The sequence below is a fragment of the Rutilus rutilus genome (assembly GCF_951802725.1).
Source record: "Rutilus rutilus genome assembly, chromosome: 15".
Classification (NCBI taxonomy): domain Eukaryota; kingdom Metazoa; phylum Chordata; class Actinopteri; order Cypriniformes; family Leuciscidae; genus Rutilus; species Rutilus rutilus.
In genome coordinates this window covers 36,333,503-36,349,327 of record NC_140220.1, presented here as the reverse complement: position 1 = coordinate 36,349,327, position 15,825 = coordinate 36,333,503, and the positions used below count along the sequence as shown (strand labels likewise).

The 15,825-nt window shown below is 42.4% G+C and overlaps 1 protein-coding gene across 6 annotated transcripts in view; it reads left to right on the top strand.

The window, feature by feature from the left end:
- The window catches only part of LOC311304819 (protein NLRC3-like), a 64,701-nt gene that overhangs the window by 18,041 nt on the left and 30,835 nt on the right, over positions 1–15,825 (top strand). For all 6 annotated transcript variants that reach the window (XM_084432094.1, XM_084432096.1, XM_084432099.1 and 3 more), the window contains 2 exons: positions 488–2,557; positions 13,304–13,477. In XM_084432094.1, the coding sequence (XP_084288220.1) occupies positions 488–2,557; positions 13,304–13,477 (2,244 nt within the window). The remainder of the gene's footprint in view (positions 1–487; positions 2,558–13,303; positions 13,478–15,825) is intronic.

Below are 15,825 nucleotides of genomic sequence, written 5' to 3'. Positions count from 1 at the left end.
CACGATGTGGTGATGCAAAGCCATTTGTGCATTTTGAGAGGAAAAGAGAGAGCAGGCGGTGATTCACTCATGCTGTTTTGAAATTACGTCTCACAGAAAGTTTTCAAATTACTTTGTAAGTTATTTAATAAAGAAAATAATGAATTGTACCTCACTTTCAGCTATATAATTATTATACCTGCATCAGTGCCACTGCATGCATGCCGTATCTCTCACTGAAGAAAGTCAAATTGAGAGATTACCGATCCAATCATTAGAAGCGATTACCGGCTGATAGCGATCGGTAGCCGATCAATCGGAGCAAGCCTACCAAGGACCTCAAGCCAAATATACTATTTATTTCCTATACAATTCAAATAATTTTTTTTTTTTTTTACATAAAAAAACCTAGCTGTTTTAACAGGGGTGTGTAGACTTTTCATATCTGTGAAGAGGAACAGATTGTGTTGTCTAAATGTTAGGTGATGTCTGTGCTTTGTCTCTGCAGTTGTGGGAAGGATTATCTAAACCACAGTCAGTCCAGATGTGGAGTCTGTGAGCAGGGACTACGAGATCCGGTCTCTATCAACTGTGGACACAGTTTCTGCAGACAGTGCATCAGGTTCAACTGGGATCAGTGTAGACCATCAGAAAACTTTGACTGTCCTCAGTGCAGAAAGAGATCTAAAACACATCCTGTTCTACAAACACACAAATTCATGGGAAGATCCAGTTCTGTTGGTTTTGGTCACTGTTACACACAAACAGCCTTGAAGGAGGAAAATAGAGTCCTGCAGAAACCAGTGGATGAAGAACTACAGAGGGTCAAAGACAGACACAAAACCAGCATGAAGAACAAGTATGAGAGATTATTTGAGGGAATAAAACTCCAAGAGAATCAAACCATCCTGAAAAGGATCTACACACAGCTCTATGTCATAGAGGGTGAGAGTGAAATAATGAATGAAGAACATGAGGTTTTACAGATGGAGAAAACAGCCAGAACACAACACTCACAAGACACTCCAATCTCCTGCAATGACATCTTTAAAGCCTCACCTGAACTAGTATGTAAGGAGAAAGACCAAATCAAAACTGTTCTTACTAAAGGCATCGCTGGAATCGGAAAAACCATCTCTGTGTTGAAGTTCATTCTGGACTGGGCAGAGGAAAAAGCCAATCAGGATGTAGATTTCATTTTTGTGCTTCCATTTCGAGAGCTAAACTTGATCCGAGATGGTCAGTACAGTCTTCACAGACTTCTGCTGGACTTTCATCCTGAACTTCAAGATCTGGACCCAAAGATTTATGAGGAGTGTAAAGTTGTGTTCATCTTTGACGGTCTGGATGAAAGCAGAATGACACTGATGTTTTCAGATGCTCAGAAAGTTTCTGATGTGACTGACACTTCATCAATGGGTGTGTTGATGTCAAAGCTCATGAAAGGAGAGCTGCTTCCCTCTGCTCTCATCTGGATCACCTCCAGACCAGCAGCAGCCAGTCAGATCCCCTCCAAATACATCAACCGTCTTACAGAGATTCAGGGATTCAATGAGCCTCAGAAGGAGGAATATTTCAGGAAGAGAATCAGTGATGAGCATCAAGCCAGCAGAATCATCTCACACATCAGAAGAGCAAGAAGTCTCAACATCATGTGCCACATACCCATATTCTGCTGTATCTCATCCACTGTGCTTCAAAAGCTCCTGAAAGAAGATTTGAGTGCAGAAATCCCTCAAACTCTGACTGAAATGTACATCCACTTCCTGCTGATTCAGATCAACATGAGGAAACAGAAGTATAAAGAGAGAGGTCCAGAGCAACTCCTGCAATCCAACAGAGAAGTGATTGTGAAACTTGCTGAAGTGGCTTTCAAACAGCTGATGAAGGGCAATGTGATGTTCTATGAGGAGGACCTGAAAGAAAGTGGCATAGACGTCACTGACGCCTCAGTGTATTCTGGGTTTTGCACTATGATCTTTAAGGAGGAAACTGTGTTTCATCAGAGGAAAGTCTACAGCTTCATTCATCTGAGCATTCAGGAGTTTCTCGCTGCTTTCTATGCTTTTCACTACCATCTTTGCACTGCAATGGAAGCAATACATTTTCTTGCAATGCATAATATGGTAAAAGCAGCAGTAAATGAAGCTCTACAAAGCAAAAATGGACAGCTGGATTTGTTCCTGCGGTTCCTTCTGGGCATCTCACTGGAGTCCAATCAGAGACTTTTACAGGATCTACTGACACACACAGAGAACAGCTCAGAAAGCATCAGGAGAATCACACAGTACATTAAAGAGAAGATCAAAGATGGACATGGACTCTCCACTGAAAAATCTATCAATCTGTTCCTCTGTCTGCTGGAAGTGAAAGATCAGACTCTGTCCAGGGAGATTCAGGAGTTTTTGAAATCAGACAAACACTCAGAGAGACTCTCTGCTGCTCACTGCTCAACAATCACCTACATGCTTCAGATGTCAGAGGAGGTGCTGGATGAGCTGAACTTCAAGAAATACAACACATCAGAAGAGGGTAGAAGAAGACTGATACCAGCTGTGATCAACTTCAGAAAAGCCCTGTGAGTGTTTTATTCTTGTACTTATTGAAGAGACTTCATGTTTTTACATAACTTGGCAATCAAATGCAGGTCTCTTTTAAAGGTATTGAGACATTTAATATTATAATTGTTCATTAGGTTGACCAGAAATGTTGAATTTGATAATTGGTATCTTGAACTTGAGCAAACAGTTCAAGCCTCAAAGATCTAAAAACAGACGCAGTCCCCTATTTTATTTATTTTTTGTGACAGCAGATGTGCCTACTCTTTTCACGGTAGTGGAAACTACACCGTTAAAACAGGGAGGGTAGCGCATTCCTTTTTACTGTCTTTAGGACCCACAGAGAGATACCCGGCAGTAGCTTTCACGCTGTCAAAGTCTCTTTAAAGGGGTACCAATTCCTGCAGAAACTTCAGCACTGAAACAATCTAGCAGTGGACTGGGTCTGCATGATGTGTAGCACACCACCTTTCAAAGACGTGCCACTTAAGGGCGTACATTCTTCTGGTGGAAAGGGTCCTAGCACTCAGAATGGTGTCAATCACATCCGCTGGAAGTCCAGCATCTCTCTGCCGGTCCCCGTCAGGGGCCAGAGATGAAGATTCCATAGTTCAAGCCAGGGATGGAATATCGTCCTCTGTGCCTGAGACAGAAGGTCTCTCCTGTAGTGGCAAACAATTTTACATCACTGAATAAGAGACAAACAGGTATCAATTGTCTTTAAAAATTATTTATTCCCTTGCAAGGAAAGGTCAGCAGTCATACAGTCATTACAAAGTGCCTGCAGAGTGTGACAACGAGTGGGGGGGTATCCTTCATTCTTTATAGTTGTTCCTCCCCCAAGGTTGTTTTCCCGAAGCTACATCAAGATACATCTTAGCCATAACTAACACATTGTTTAGATTTGTCTTTCTTATTTAATCATATTACACCCTTGAATGGAGACTCTCTGTCTCGGTCATACATTCAGTCATATTAACTTTTGTCCAGTCATATACAAGGACATACACATACATATATTCATAAGGGTATGTATCAACACTACATTCATCTGATTATCATCATATTTCTAAGATTCTATGAAATAAGAAAATGCAAACATATAGAACATATAAAATTTCTTCCACACTCCTTTTCAGTATCGGCCACGGCAAGCTGTTGAGGAGAGATATTATTTCTGAGGACCAGACTCTAGTCGGCCAATGAGGCCCTATGGGGTAAATGAGGTCCTCAGGAATCTGAGGTGAAATCCTTGTGGGGAATGAATTCCTCTCGCTAAATTCCCAATTGCACAATTCCTTGTGAGATGATGTGATTTGCCTGCTGAATTTCGCCATTTAATTAGCTCCTGAGAAACACGATAGCTGCTGATAATACTGAAGGAACTTATATATGTATACAGTGATAGGCGTCGTATTCTTATTGGTAGACGTGGATCAGCTGAGAGTTAGCTGATACGAGCTTGACTAACGTGACCTGCCAGAATTGACGCTATGCTTAATATATATACCTCTCAGGTAGGTCCTTCGTGGTGTCGTGGAGGGGTTAGATGACATGACATCACTAGGATCTGTGATTCAGAAACATGGCTTTTCCTATCACTGCTACGCTGATGACACACAACTCTACCTCTCATTCCAGCCTGATGATCCAACGGTTGCTGCTCACATCTCAGCCTGCCTGACAGACATTTCTGTCTTGATGAAGGACCACCACCTTTCATCTAAACCTTGCGAAGACAGAGTTGCTTGTGGTCCCGGCCAACCCAACACTACACCACAACTTCTTCATTCAGCTAGGTTCCTCATCCATGACTCCATCAAGGTCAGCTAGGAACCTTGGAGTTGTGATTCATGATCAATTGAACTTTACAGACCACATTGCTAGAACCTCCCCGTCCTGCAGATTTTCCTTATACAACATTAGGAGGATCAGGCCCTATCAGAGCATGCTACACAACTCATTGTCCAAGCACTTGTTCTATCCAGACTGGACTATTGTAATGCTCTCCTGGCAGGTCTTCCAGCTTGCACTGTCAAACTTCTGCAACTGATCCAAAATGCTGCAGCTAGAGTGGTCTTTAAAGAGCTGAAAAGAGCCCACATCACTCCTCTCCTCACAAAATTGCACTGGTAGCCAGTTGCCGCTCGCATTAAATTCATGTCACTAACTTTTGCCTACAACCACTGGCTCTGCTCCCTTTTACCTAAACTCATCACTTCAGACTTACATGCCATCCAGAAACTTGCACTCTGCAAGTGAACGCCATCTTGTGGTACCATCTCAAAGAGGCACAAAATCTTTCTTTGACGTTTTTCTGGTCTGTTCCATGTGGGTGGAATGACCTGCCCAACCAGAACTGCTGAGTCCTTGACCATTTTCAAGAAACGGCTGAAGACGCATCTTTTTCGGCAACACTTGATCCATTAATGCTAACACTTTATCTTCTTTTCTACATCTATCCATCCATCCATCCATCTTCTACCGCTTATCCGGGGCCGGGTCGCGGGGGCAGCAGTCTAAGCAGGGATGCCCAGACTTCCCTCTCCCTAGACACTTCCTCCAGCTCTTCCGGGGGGACACCGAGGCGTTCCCAGGCCAGCCGGGAGACATAGTCTCTCCAGCGTGTCCTAGGTCTTCCCCGGGGTCTCCTCCCGGTGGGACATGCCCGGAACACCTTCCTGGGAAGGCGTCCAGGAGGCATCCGGAAAAGATGCCCGAGCCACCTCAACTGACCCCTCTCGATGTGGAGGAGCAGCGGCTCTACTCTGAGCTCCTCCCGAGTGACCGAGCTTCTCACCCTATCTCTAAGGGATCGCCCAGCCACCCTGCGGAGAAAGCTCATTTCGGCCACTTGTATCCGGGATCTTGTCCTTTCGGTCATGACCCACAGCTCATGACCATAGGTGAGAGTAGGAACGTAGATTGACTGGTAAATCGAGAGCTTCGCCTTGCGGCTCAGCTCCTTCTTCACCACGACAGACCGGTACAGGGACCGCATTACTGCAGAAGCTGCACCGATCCGCCTGTCAATCTCCCGTTCCATCCTTCCCTCACTCGTGAACAAGACCCCAAGATACTTAAACTCCTCCACTTGAGGCAGGAGCTCTCCACCAACCTGAAGCGGGCAAACCACCCTTTTCCGACTGAGAACCATGGCCTCGGATTTGGAGGTGCTGATTTTCATCCCAGCCGCTTCACACTCGGCTGCAAACCGTCTCAGTGCATGCTGGAGGTCCTGGCTTGATGAGGCCAACACGACAACATCATCCGCAAAGAGCAAAGATGAAATCGTGTGGTCCCCAAACCTGACCCCCTCCGGCCCCTGGCTGCGCCTAGAAATTCTGTCCATAAAAATTATGAACAGAACCGGCGACAAAGGGCAGCCCTGCCGGAGTCCAACACGCACCGGGAACAAGTCTGACTTACTGCTGGCAATACGAACCAAGCTCCTGCTCCGGTCGTACAGGGACCGGATAGCCCTTAGCAAAGGGCCCCGGACCCCATACTCCCGGAGCACCCTCCACAGGCCGCCGCGAGGGACACAGTCGAATGCCTTCTCCAAATCCACAAAGCACATGTGGATTGGTTGGGCAAACTCCCATGAGCCCTCCAGCACCCTGTAGAGGGTATAGAGCTGGTCCAGTGTTCCACGACCGGGACGAAAACCACACTGTTCCTCCTGAATCCGAGGTTCTACTATCGGCCGGATTCTCCTCTCCAGTACCCTGGCATAGACTTTCCCAGGGAGGCTGAGAAGTGTGATCCCCCTATAGTTGGAGCACACCCTCCGATCCCCCTTCTTGAAAAGAGGGACCACCACCCCGGTCTGCCAGTCCAAAGGTACTGTCCCCGACCGCCACGCGATGCTGCAGAGGCGTGTCAGCCAAGACAGCCCCACAACATCCAGAGACTTGAGGTACTCAGGGCGGATCTCATCCACCCCCGGTGCCTTGCCACCGAGGAGTTTCTTCAGCTTCTCTACCTCGGTGACTTCAGCTTGAGTGATGGACGAGTCCGCCTCCGAGCCCTCAGCCTCTGCTTCCTCAATAGAAGACGTGACGGCGGGATTGAGGAGATCCTCGAAGTATTCCTTCCACCGTCCGGTGATATCCCCAGTCGAGGTCAACAGCTGCCCACCTCCACTGTAAACAGCGTTGGTAGGGCACTGCTTCCCCCTCCTGAGGCGCCGGACGGTTTGCCAGAATCTCTTCGAGGCCGACCGATAGTCCTTCTCCATGGCCTCACCGAACTCCTCCCAGGCCCGAGTTTTTGCCTCCACAACCACCCGGGCTGCAGTCCGCTTGGCCCGTCGGTACCCATCAGCTGCCTCAGGAGTCCCACAAGCCAGCCAGGCCCGATAGGACTCCTTCTTCAGCTTGACGGCATCCCTTACTTCCAGTGTCCACCACCGGGTTCGGGGATTGCCGCCTCGACAGGCACCGGAGACCTTACGGCCACAGCTCCGAGTGGCCGCGTTGACAATGGAGGTGGAGTCAAAATGACGTCATCAACGCGACGCGCGTGCTGGTAAAACACTGCTTGGATCATCCAGCAAAACCTAACAAATACTATGATTTTTTGGTGCATTTGACCAGCGGTTTGCCTCTGCTGTGTGCCTAAAGGTGTTTGCAACCCTACGACATTATATTAGACGAAGACTCTTGTAACAAGTTTGTATATTCGGCCTGGCACGGCTTGACTTCCTACGTTCGGCGTGACTCGGAGAGTCACTCGGAGAGACGCCAAAACATCTCAGGATGCCTCGGGGTAAAAGTGGAGCTCCTTCTGCGGGGGAAATGCAACAACCTGCGCAAATTGCTGCCATTGAGGACACAGTAAGCAAACAGATTGATGCACTTTTCCAGGATTATGGCTTTATTCGTAAAATTAGTCAATTATTGGTTGATTCCTTGATTGAACCTATTAAACAAGCCATTACTGCCTCTATCGCCGAATCTGTAAAAGACTCACTGAAATTTGAATTGCAAGACACGGTTGACAAAGTAATCGATCTACAAAACAAATACAATGAAATGGAGGACAACTTGGATGAGCAAGAACAGTACTCCAGGCGAAACTGTCTTGTCCTCTATGGTGTCCCGGAGAATGACCGTGAAAATACAAGTAATGTGATTGTGAACATTATGAAATCCAATCTTAATATTGATGTGAAGCCTGGAGACATCGACAGGTGTCACCGTTTGGGATCCAGATTCGGGAGGGAAAGACCAAGAGGGATTATAGTTAAGTTTTCTAATTACAATATTAGAGACATGGTTTACAGGACGAAAAAACGACTAAAGGGATCAACACCAAAGATGTACATCATGGAGAGCTTAACTGCGAAGCGGGCCAAACTACTGGACGATCTGCGGAAAAAGTATAAGGACAAACTTGCAGCCAACTGGACTCAGGACGGACGCCTGTATTTACTGACCAAGTCGGATCAGAGGCATGTCTTAAATAAGCTGTCTGATGTCAAAAAACTGCGTCTATAATCCTGGACTGTGTAACGACTAGTTGACTATAAACTATGTGAGTAAATATATATCTTTGTACTGACTTGTTGGCTCTGATCCAGCAAAAGTCATAGTTGAGTGAGTCTCTTATATATATAAAAAAATTTTTTTTTTTTTTTTTTTTTTTGGTGGGGTTGGAAGTTTGTGGAAGTTAGTGGGTTTGGGTTAACTGAATATAGACTAAACATTGTAGATTGATAAGTCAATTTTACTCAGTGATAAAAGGGTAAACTTGTTATTTACCATCGAGGGATGGATTTTATAGGTTCTATATGGGGTTTAAAATGTTCTAAAATTTACACTATGGGATTTCAACCATTTTTTAATATAGATATTACATGGGGTTTGATGAATTAATTACCTTTAGGAATCATGAAGTGCTTGACCAACATTGCTTTGAAAAACTTAGATGTAAATGTGTCTTGCCTGAAAATTTAGTAGAGTTTAATAAACTTCCTTTTTCTTTATTACATCTTAACACGAGAAGCCTAATAAAGCATCATAATGACTTACTAGCTCTCTTAGCTAGTATAGATCATAAGTTTAATATTATCGGATGTAGTGAAACCTGGATAAATGAGCGGTCATATCTGAACACACTCAACATGGACGGCTATGTGCTGTATAATAAAAATAGAACAAGCAGACCGGGAGGGGGTGTGTGCTTATATGTCAATATACAGCAGAGTGTAACTGTTCGGGATGACCTGCTTTTGGATGATGGGTTATCAGATTCCTTATTTATTGAAATACATAATGAAAATATGAAAGGTATAATTGTTGGAATAGTCTATCGACCTCCTGACTCTGACTTAAATTGTTTCTTGATCAAACTGGATGAAATATTAAGTAGCATCAATTACATGAATAAACATTGTTTTATTCTTGGCGATTTCAACATCAACTTAGCTAAAGATGACGGTGCGAAAAATGATTTCTTAAATTGTTTGTATTCTTCAAATTTTTTTCCAACTATAAGCTCATATACGAGAGTAACAGAAACAACTAAGTCCACTATTTATAATATTATTACAAATACAAATGTACATTTTGATTCAGGTGTAATTATGTCAGACATCACAGATCATTTTCCAATTGTACTTTTCATAGACCTGGATACTAAGACCAGGCAACAACAAAAGAAGATATTACCTCCTAAAAAAAGCATAAAAGTATTAACAGGAAAATATTTAGATAAATTGCTTGATAATCTTAGGCATAAAACATGGGATTCTGTATTTAGCTGGAATACTCCGGAAGAAGCCTATAATGCTTTCATCAATGAATTAACCAACAGTATTAATATCACTATACCAGAAAAAATTGTTAAAGGAGATACAAGCAATCAAAATAATTGTCTTACAAAGGGAATCCTAAAATCAATTAAAAGGAAAAATAAGCTTTACAAATGCTACATTAAAAATCCAACTAATGATAATAAAGTAAAATATTCTACATTTAGAAATAGACTCACTAAGTTAATACGAATAAGGAAGCGGAATTACTACACTGATTTAATTAAGGCTTCTCGTGGTGATCAAAAGCAATGCTGGAGAGTACTAAATACTGTGCTCAGCCGGAATCAAAAAGCAACTGTCCTTCCAGAAATTAATGTCAAACATAATGATAACCACTATCTCAATGATGACGATCTTGCCAAAGGTTTTAACAACTATTTCATCTCTATAGGTGAAACTATTTCTAAATCCATAAATCCTCCAGGGGGAGCTTCATACCAACAATATTTAAAAGGGAATTATTTAAATTCTTTTTTTTTAACACCTACCGACAAAATGGAAGTTTTGAAAATTATTATGAATATGAAAAGCTCTTATACTGCTGGCGTGGATGATATATGTAGCAAAGTTGTTAAATCTATTGCAATTGAAATTCTAGATCCACTTGTCTATTGTATAAACCTATCTTTATCTCATGGTGTAGTACCAAAAATGACAAAAATTGCAAAAGTTATACCTATTTATAAATCTGGTGATAAAAATCATTTACAAAACTATCGACCTATATCCATTTTGCCTACTTTTTCCAAGGTGCTTGAGAGGGTTGTGTACAATAGACTTAGTGGTTACCTGGATAAAATGAATATACTCATTCCATCTCAATATGGATTTAGGAAAAAGAGCTCTACTTGTTTGGCAATTTTGGATCTCATCGAGAAAATTAATGATGCTATAGATAATGGTGAGACTGGTATTGGTGTATTTTTAGATTTATCAAAAGCCTTCGACACTATTGATTTAGAAATTTTAATTGGGAAATTGCAACATTATGGTGTCAGAGGGAAGGCACTCAGCTGGTTCAAAAGCTACCTAACTGATAGGGAGCAATTTGTCCAAATAAACAGTTGTTATTCAGAATGCACAGTTATTGTTTGTGGAGTCCCCCAGGGCTCCATATTAGGTCCACTTCTTTTTATTTTGTATGTAAATGACATTATAAGTTCATCAAATATTTTTCATCAGGTTATTTTTGCAGATGACACTAATCTTTTTTTGTCTCATAAAAATCTTGATGTTTTACAAAAGCTTGTTAATGAGGAATTAGTTAAAGTAGATAGTTGGTTTAAATACAATAAATTATCTGTAAATGTATCTAAAACTAAATTTATTATATTTCGTTCAAATAGAAGTCGGACAAACATTGAAAGTATACAAGTCAAAATACATAACAAAGTAATTGAAAGAGTAGAGAACATCAAATTCTTAGGAATTTATTTGGATGAGTCCTTAAACTTTAAACAACATATAGAGTTTTTAACAAAGGAATTGTCAAAATATGTTGGTTTGTTCTATAAATTAAGATATGATCTTCCTTTTGATGCTCTTCTAACACTGTACCGGTCACTTTTTGAATCACATCTAAATTATTGTAATATTATATGGTGTAACACATATCCAAGCCATCTTGAAAAATTGCAGATTCTACAGAAGAAAGTTATACGTGTTATATCATGGGCAAATTATGATGCTCCCTCTGGTCCGCTTTTCTAAAGGTATGAGCTTCTGAAGCTCGCTGAGTGCAATAGTTTTCAAAATGCTTGTATTATGTATAATGTAGTTCATAAACTGCATCCAACACTTTGCCGTCTCATTCCAGTAACCTCGTCTATGCATGACCATAACACTAGAAGGAGAACTCTATTACGAGGGAAAAAGCGCAAGATGAAGTGTACTAGTTTTAGTATAGCATGTAAGGGTCCTGGGATCTGGAATGAGATTGACAATTCTATAAAGGAACTACCTTCTCTTGATATATTTAAAAAGCATTTTAAACACAAATTGTTACAACATTATGCTTGATAGACACCATAAGGCTGAAGGTTTCATATTTTATTGACTTATTTGATTTTTTATTTTTTTTTATTTTTTTTGTGATGTTTGAATACCCCTATTATTGGCGTTGTTTGAGGGGTGGATGAGATGTGTGATGTATGCTGACTGGTGGGAGGATATTTTGTGGTGAATGGTGGTGTTATTGGTGTAGATGGGTATTGACTGGGTGAATTAGTATTTGTTGTTATTAGTGCTGATTAGGCTATGTGTCTTTAAGGGCCCTATTTATAAGCCGGTATGGCTTCTGGGTAGTCCTTTTTGCAGGAACTTGTTGTTCTGTGAATAAACAATAAACAAACAAATTCAGAGAACATGGTCCACTCGGACTCAATATCTCCAGACTCCCTCGGGATCTGGTCGAAGCTCTGCCGGAGGTGGGAGTTGAAGATCTCTCTGACAGGAGATTCGGCCAAACGTTCCCAACAGACCCTCACAGTACGTTTGGGTCTGCCGAGTCTGTCCAGCTTCCTCCCCCGCCATCGGATCCAACTCACCACCAGGTGGTGATCAGTTGACAGCTCCGCCCCTCTCTTCACCCGAGTGTCCAAGACATACGGCCGGAGGTCGGATGAAACGACCACAAAGTCGATCATCGACCTCCGGCCTAGGTTGTCCTGGTGCCATGTGCACTGATGGACACCCTTATGCTTGAACATGGTGTTCGTTATGGACAAGCTGTAACTAGCACAGAAGTCCAATAACAGAACACCACTCGGGTTCAGATCAGGGGGGCCGTTCCTCCCAATCACGCCCCTCCAGGTGTCACTGTCGCTGCCCACGTGGGCGTTGAAGTCCCCCAGTAGAACGACGGAGTCCCCAGTCGGAGCACTTTCCAGCACCCTTCCCAGAGACTCCAAGAAGGCCGGGTACTCTGCACTGCCGTTCGGCCCGTAAGCACAAACGACAGTGAGAGACCTATCCCCGACCCGAAGGCGTAGGGAAGCGACCCTCTCGTTCACCGGGGTGAACTCCAACACATGGCGGCTGAGCTGGGGGGCTATAAGCAAACCCACACCAGCCCGCCGCCTCTCACCATGGGCAACTCCAGAGTGGTGAAGAGTCCATCCTCTCTCGAGGAGTGTGGTTCCAGAGCCCAAGCCGTGCGTAGAGGTGATCCCAACTATCTCTAGTCGGAATCTCTGAACCTCACGCACAACCTCAGGCTCCTTCCCCGCCAGAGAGGTGACATTCCATGTCCCTAGAGCTAGATTCCACGTCCAGGGATCGGGTTGTCTAGGCCCCCGCCTTCGACTGCCACCCGATTCACTTAGCACCGGCCCCTTACGGTCCCTCCTGTAGGTGGTGGGTCCATGGGAGGGTGGCCCCACGTCGCTCCTTCGGGCTGAGCCCGGCCGGACCCCATGGGGGGAGGCCCGACCACCAGGCGCTCGCATACGAGCCCCAACCCCGGGCCTGGCTCCAGGGTGGGGCCCCGGCTGCGCCATACCGGGCGACGTCACGGTCCTCATTTTTTTTGTCATCATAAGGGTTTTTGAACCGCTCTTAGTCTGACCCGTCGCCTAGGACCTGTTTGCCTTGGGAGACCCTACCAGGGGCATATAGCCCCAGACAACATAGCTCCTAGGTTCATTCGGGTACTCAAACCCCTCCACCATGGTAAGGTGGCAGTTCAAGGAGGGGTCAGTTCAATTTTCTACATCTATTATCTATTAAAAAAAAGTTCACATACTACATTAGATTCAAACTCGGAAGGGTCATAGCACTTGCATATTGTTGTCCTATTGTTAGTTTAACTGCTTCTATTGTTCTCATTTGCAAGTCGCTTTGGATAAATGCATCTGCTAAATGAATAAATGTAAAATATAAATTTAAATATTGAGTAGACATAGCTGTATATTACACTCAATGAAACTTGTATTTGGCTCTCTTTCAGATTGTCCAGCTGTAATCTCACTGGTCAGTCCTGTGAAATTGTGGCTTCAGCTCTACAATCCTCAAACTGTGTCCTGAGAGAGCTGGATCTGAGTAACAATGACCTGCAGGATTTAGGAGTGAATCTGCTCTCTGATGGACTGAAGAGTCCAAAATGCCAGCTGAAGATACTGAGGTGTGTAACAATAACATTTTCCATGTCTATTTTCCAGTAGAGTCCTGATACTATTAGTGGTGGTGGAAAAACCTATTCATATACGAATCGCAATTATATCTTCTACCGATTTGCATCGATTCACAAATTTTAAACATCAATTTTCTAAAGTCTTTAACTTTGCGGTACTACTTAAGGCTACTTAAAGTTATTGACGTTAATCACAATAAGCCCCAAACAAGGACTCAATGTGGTGCTCGCACTGACAGACACAAAGCCGAAGTACGTGCACAGATCCTGCCGCTTACATGCATGCAATCTCAAATTCAGTTCTCTTTCACAGCTACACGCACAATTATGTCAAAATGCACATCATGTGGACTGTGGAGTATTAAATGTTAACAGAGTATGTTATGTCCTACGTGAACGAAAACAAATTTGATTCATTCTTAAAGGGCAACAGCCTCATAAACTGTTGCCATCCATTTAAATAATGTTAATAAAAAACACTCACTGCTTTTGCCTTAATAACTTTTTATCTTTAATACAAATCAATTCATATTTAATTAATACAGTGAAGACTATACAGTGTTTTACTCGCAACTGTTTTATTATGCTACTGTACCTGAAAAAGTTTTTCTTTTTTCTGTTGTATTTGTCCTATTGTTTGTAATTTGCTTCTTTGTTCCTATTTTCCTATTTTTAATATTAAAATAAGAAAAGTAACACAAAACAGGAAACTAAAATAAAATCTATGCATAATAATAGATTTAAAATAAAATAATATTTTATAAAAAAATCGGGAATCGATTTTTTTATCGAATCGTGACCTCAAGAATATTTAAAAAAAAAATTGAGGTACCAAATTATTCCAACCCCTAATGCTGATCCTTCCTGTAGCTCAAACAGCATAGCATGGTGCTAACAAAGCCAAAGGCAAGGTTTTCAGGGAATGCATGAACTGATCAAATGTGTAACTTCACCAAAGTAACTTTGGACTAGTTTTAATAATCATGACTTTAAATGAGTAGCTTTGTTGAACTGAACTGATTGGTAATACTTTGACATGAATTTAATTAAAGAAATTAAGCAATGTGTAATTTACTCACCCTCATGTTTTTCAAGACCTGAATGACTTAATTTTCTTCTGTGCAACTCAAAATAATTTTGTCCAAGCTGCTTTTTAAAGGTGCTATGCATGACTTTCAACCACTATATGTATTTATTTACATACACTGCTGGGTAGTAACTGATTATTTGTTATCTGTATTAAGTAATCAGATTCCAGAAATTAAGTACTTTTAATTAGATTATATTACATGTTAAAATACTCGTAATCAGACCACAGTTAGTTTTCTATTGATGACTGTAACAAAATTCAAATTCACAGAAGGAAGAGGACAGCGTTGGCTTGCGGAGCTGTGGGCGTATTTATTTATAAATGAAAAAACAACAACAACAAAAAGTCATGCACACAGTCAAGTCCAAAGTCCAATGTAACAGCGATCGTGTCCTTGTGCTTTCCGCACTCTCGCTCTCAGCCCACAGATCTCTGCGTGTCTCTCTCCATGAATGAGGTCTCCCCATCCCTTATATGCGATCTCTCCACGCCAATCACTGAATATATAATATATTATTGCCTATATAAATATCATAGTAAGCAGAAATGTAACTTAGCATATTAGAGGAAGACGCTGATATCTCAACTGAATTGATGCTTGAAGAATGCGCTAGCGGTTAAAGTTTTCAATGCTTAATTTGATTTGACGACAGTCACGAGACCGATTACTCAATCCAATCACGTTGATGGATAAAACATTTTTTTTTTAAACAAGCATGTAATGAGTAACGACCACAAACAGAAGGAAAATAGTGGAGTAAAAGTACCGATACGTCACTTAAAATGTACTCTAAAATTACACAAAATTTAAACTACTCAAAAAAGAACAATTTCTGAAAAAAACTACTTAATTACAGTAACCTGAGTATTTGTAATTCGTTACTGCACACCACTGCCTGCTGCATCGCACTCTTCTTGGATCGTGGCCCCTGAAAGGAGGACTCTAGAGGATGCCATGCCTCTGGTTGAATGAGCCCTTATGGCTAAAGGTGAAGGCAAACTGCGCACCTGATAGGCCATAGATATAGCCTGAACAATCCAGTTGTTGATGGTCTGTTTGGATGCCGGAAGCTCAGATCAGTTGCTGGTGTGTTTCGGGTAGACCAAGAGGGGCTTGGTCTACCCGAAACACACCAGCAACTGATCTGACTTCCGCCATGAAGAAAACCTCTGGACATAAATCTTGAGATTTCTGACAGGGCAGAGCAAATTAACCCTCTGAGGTCGAAAAACGCGCCTCCACGTTTTG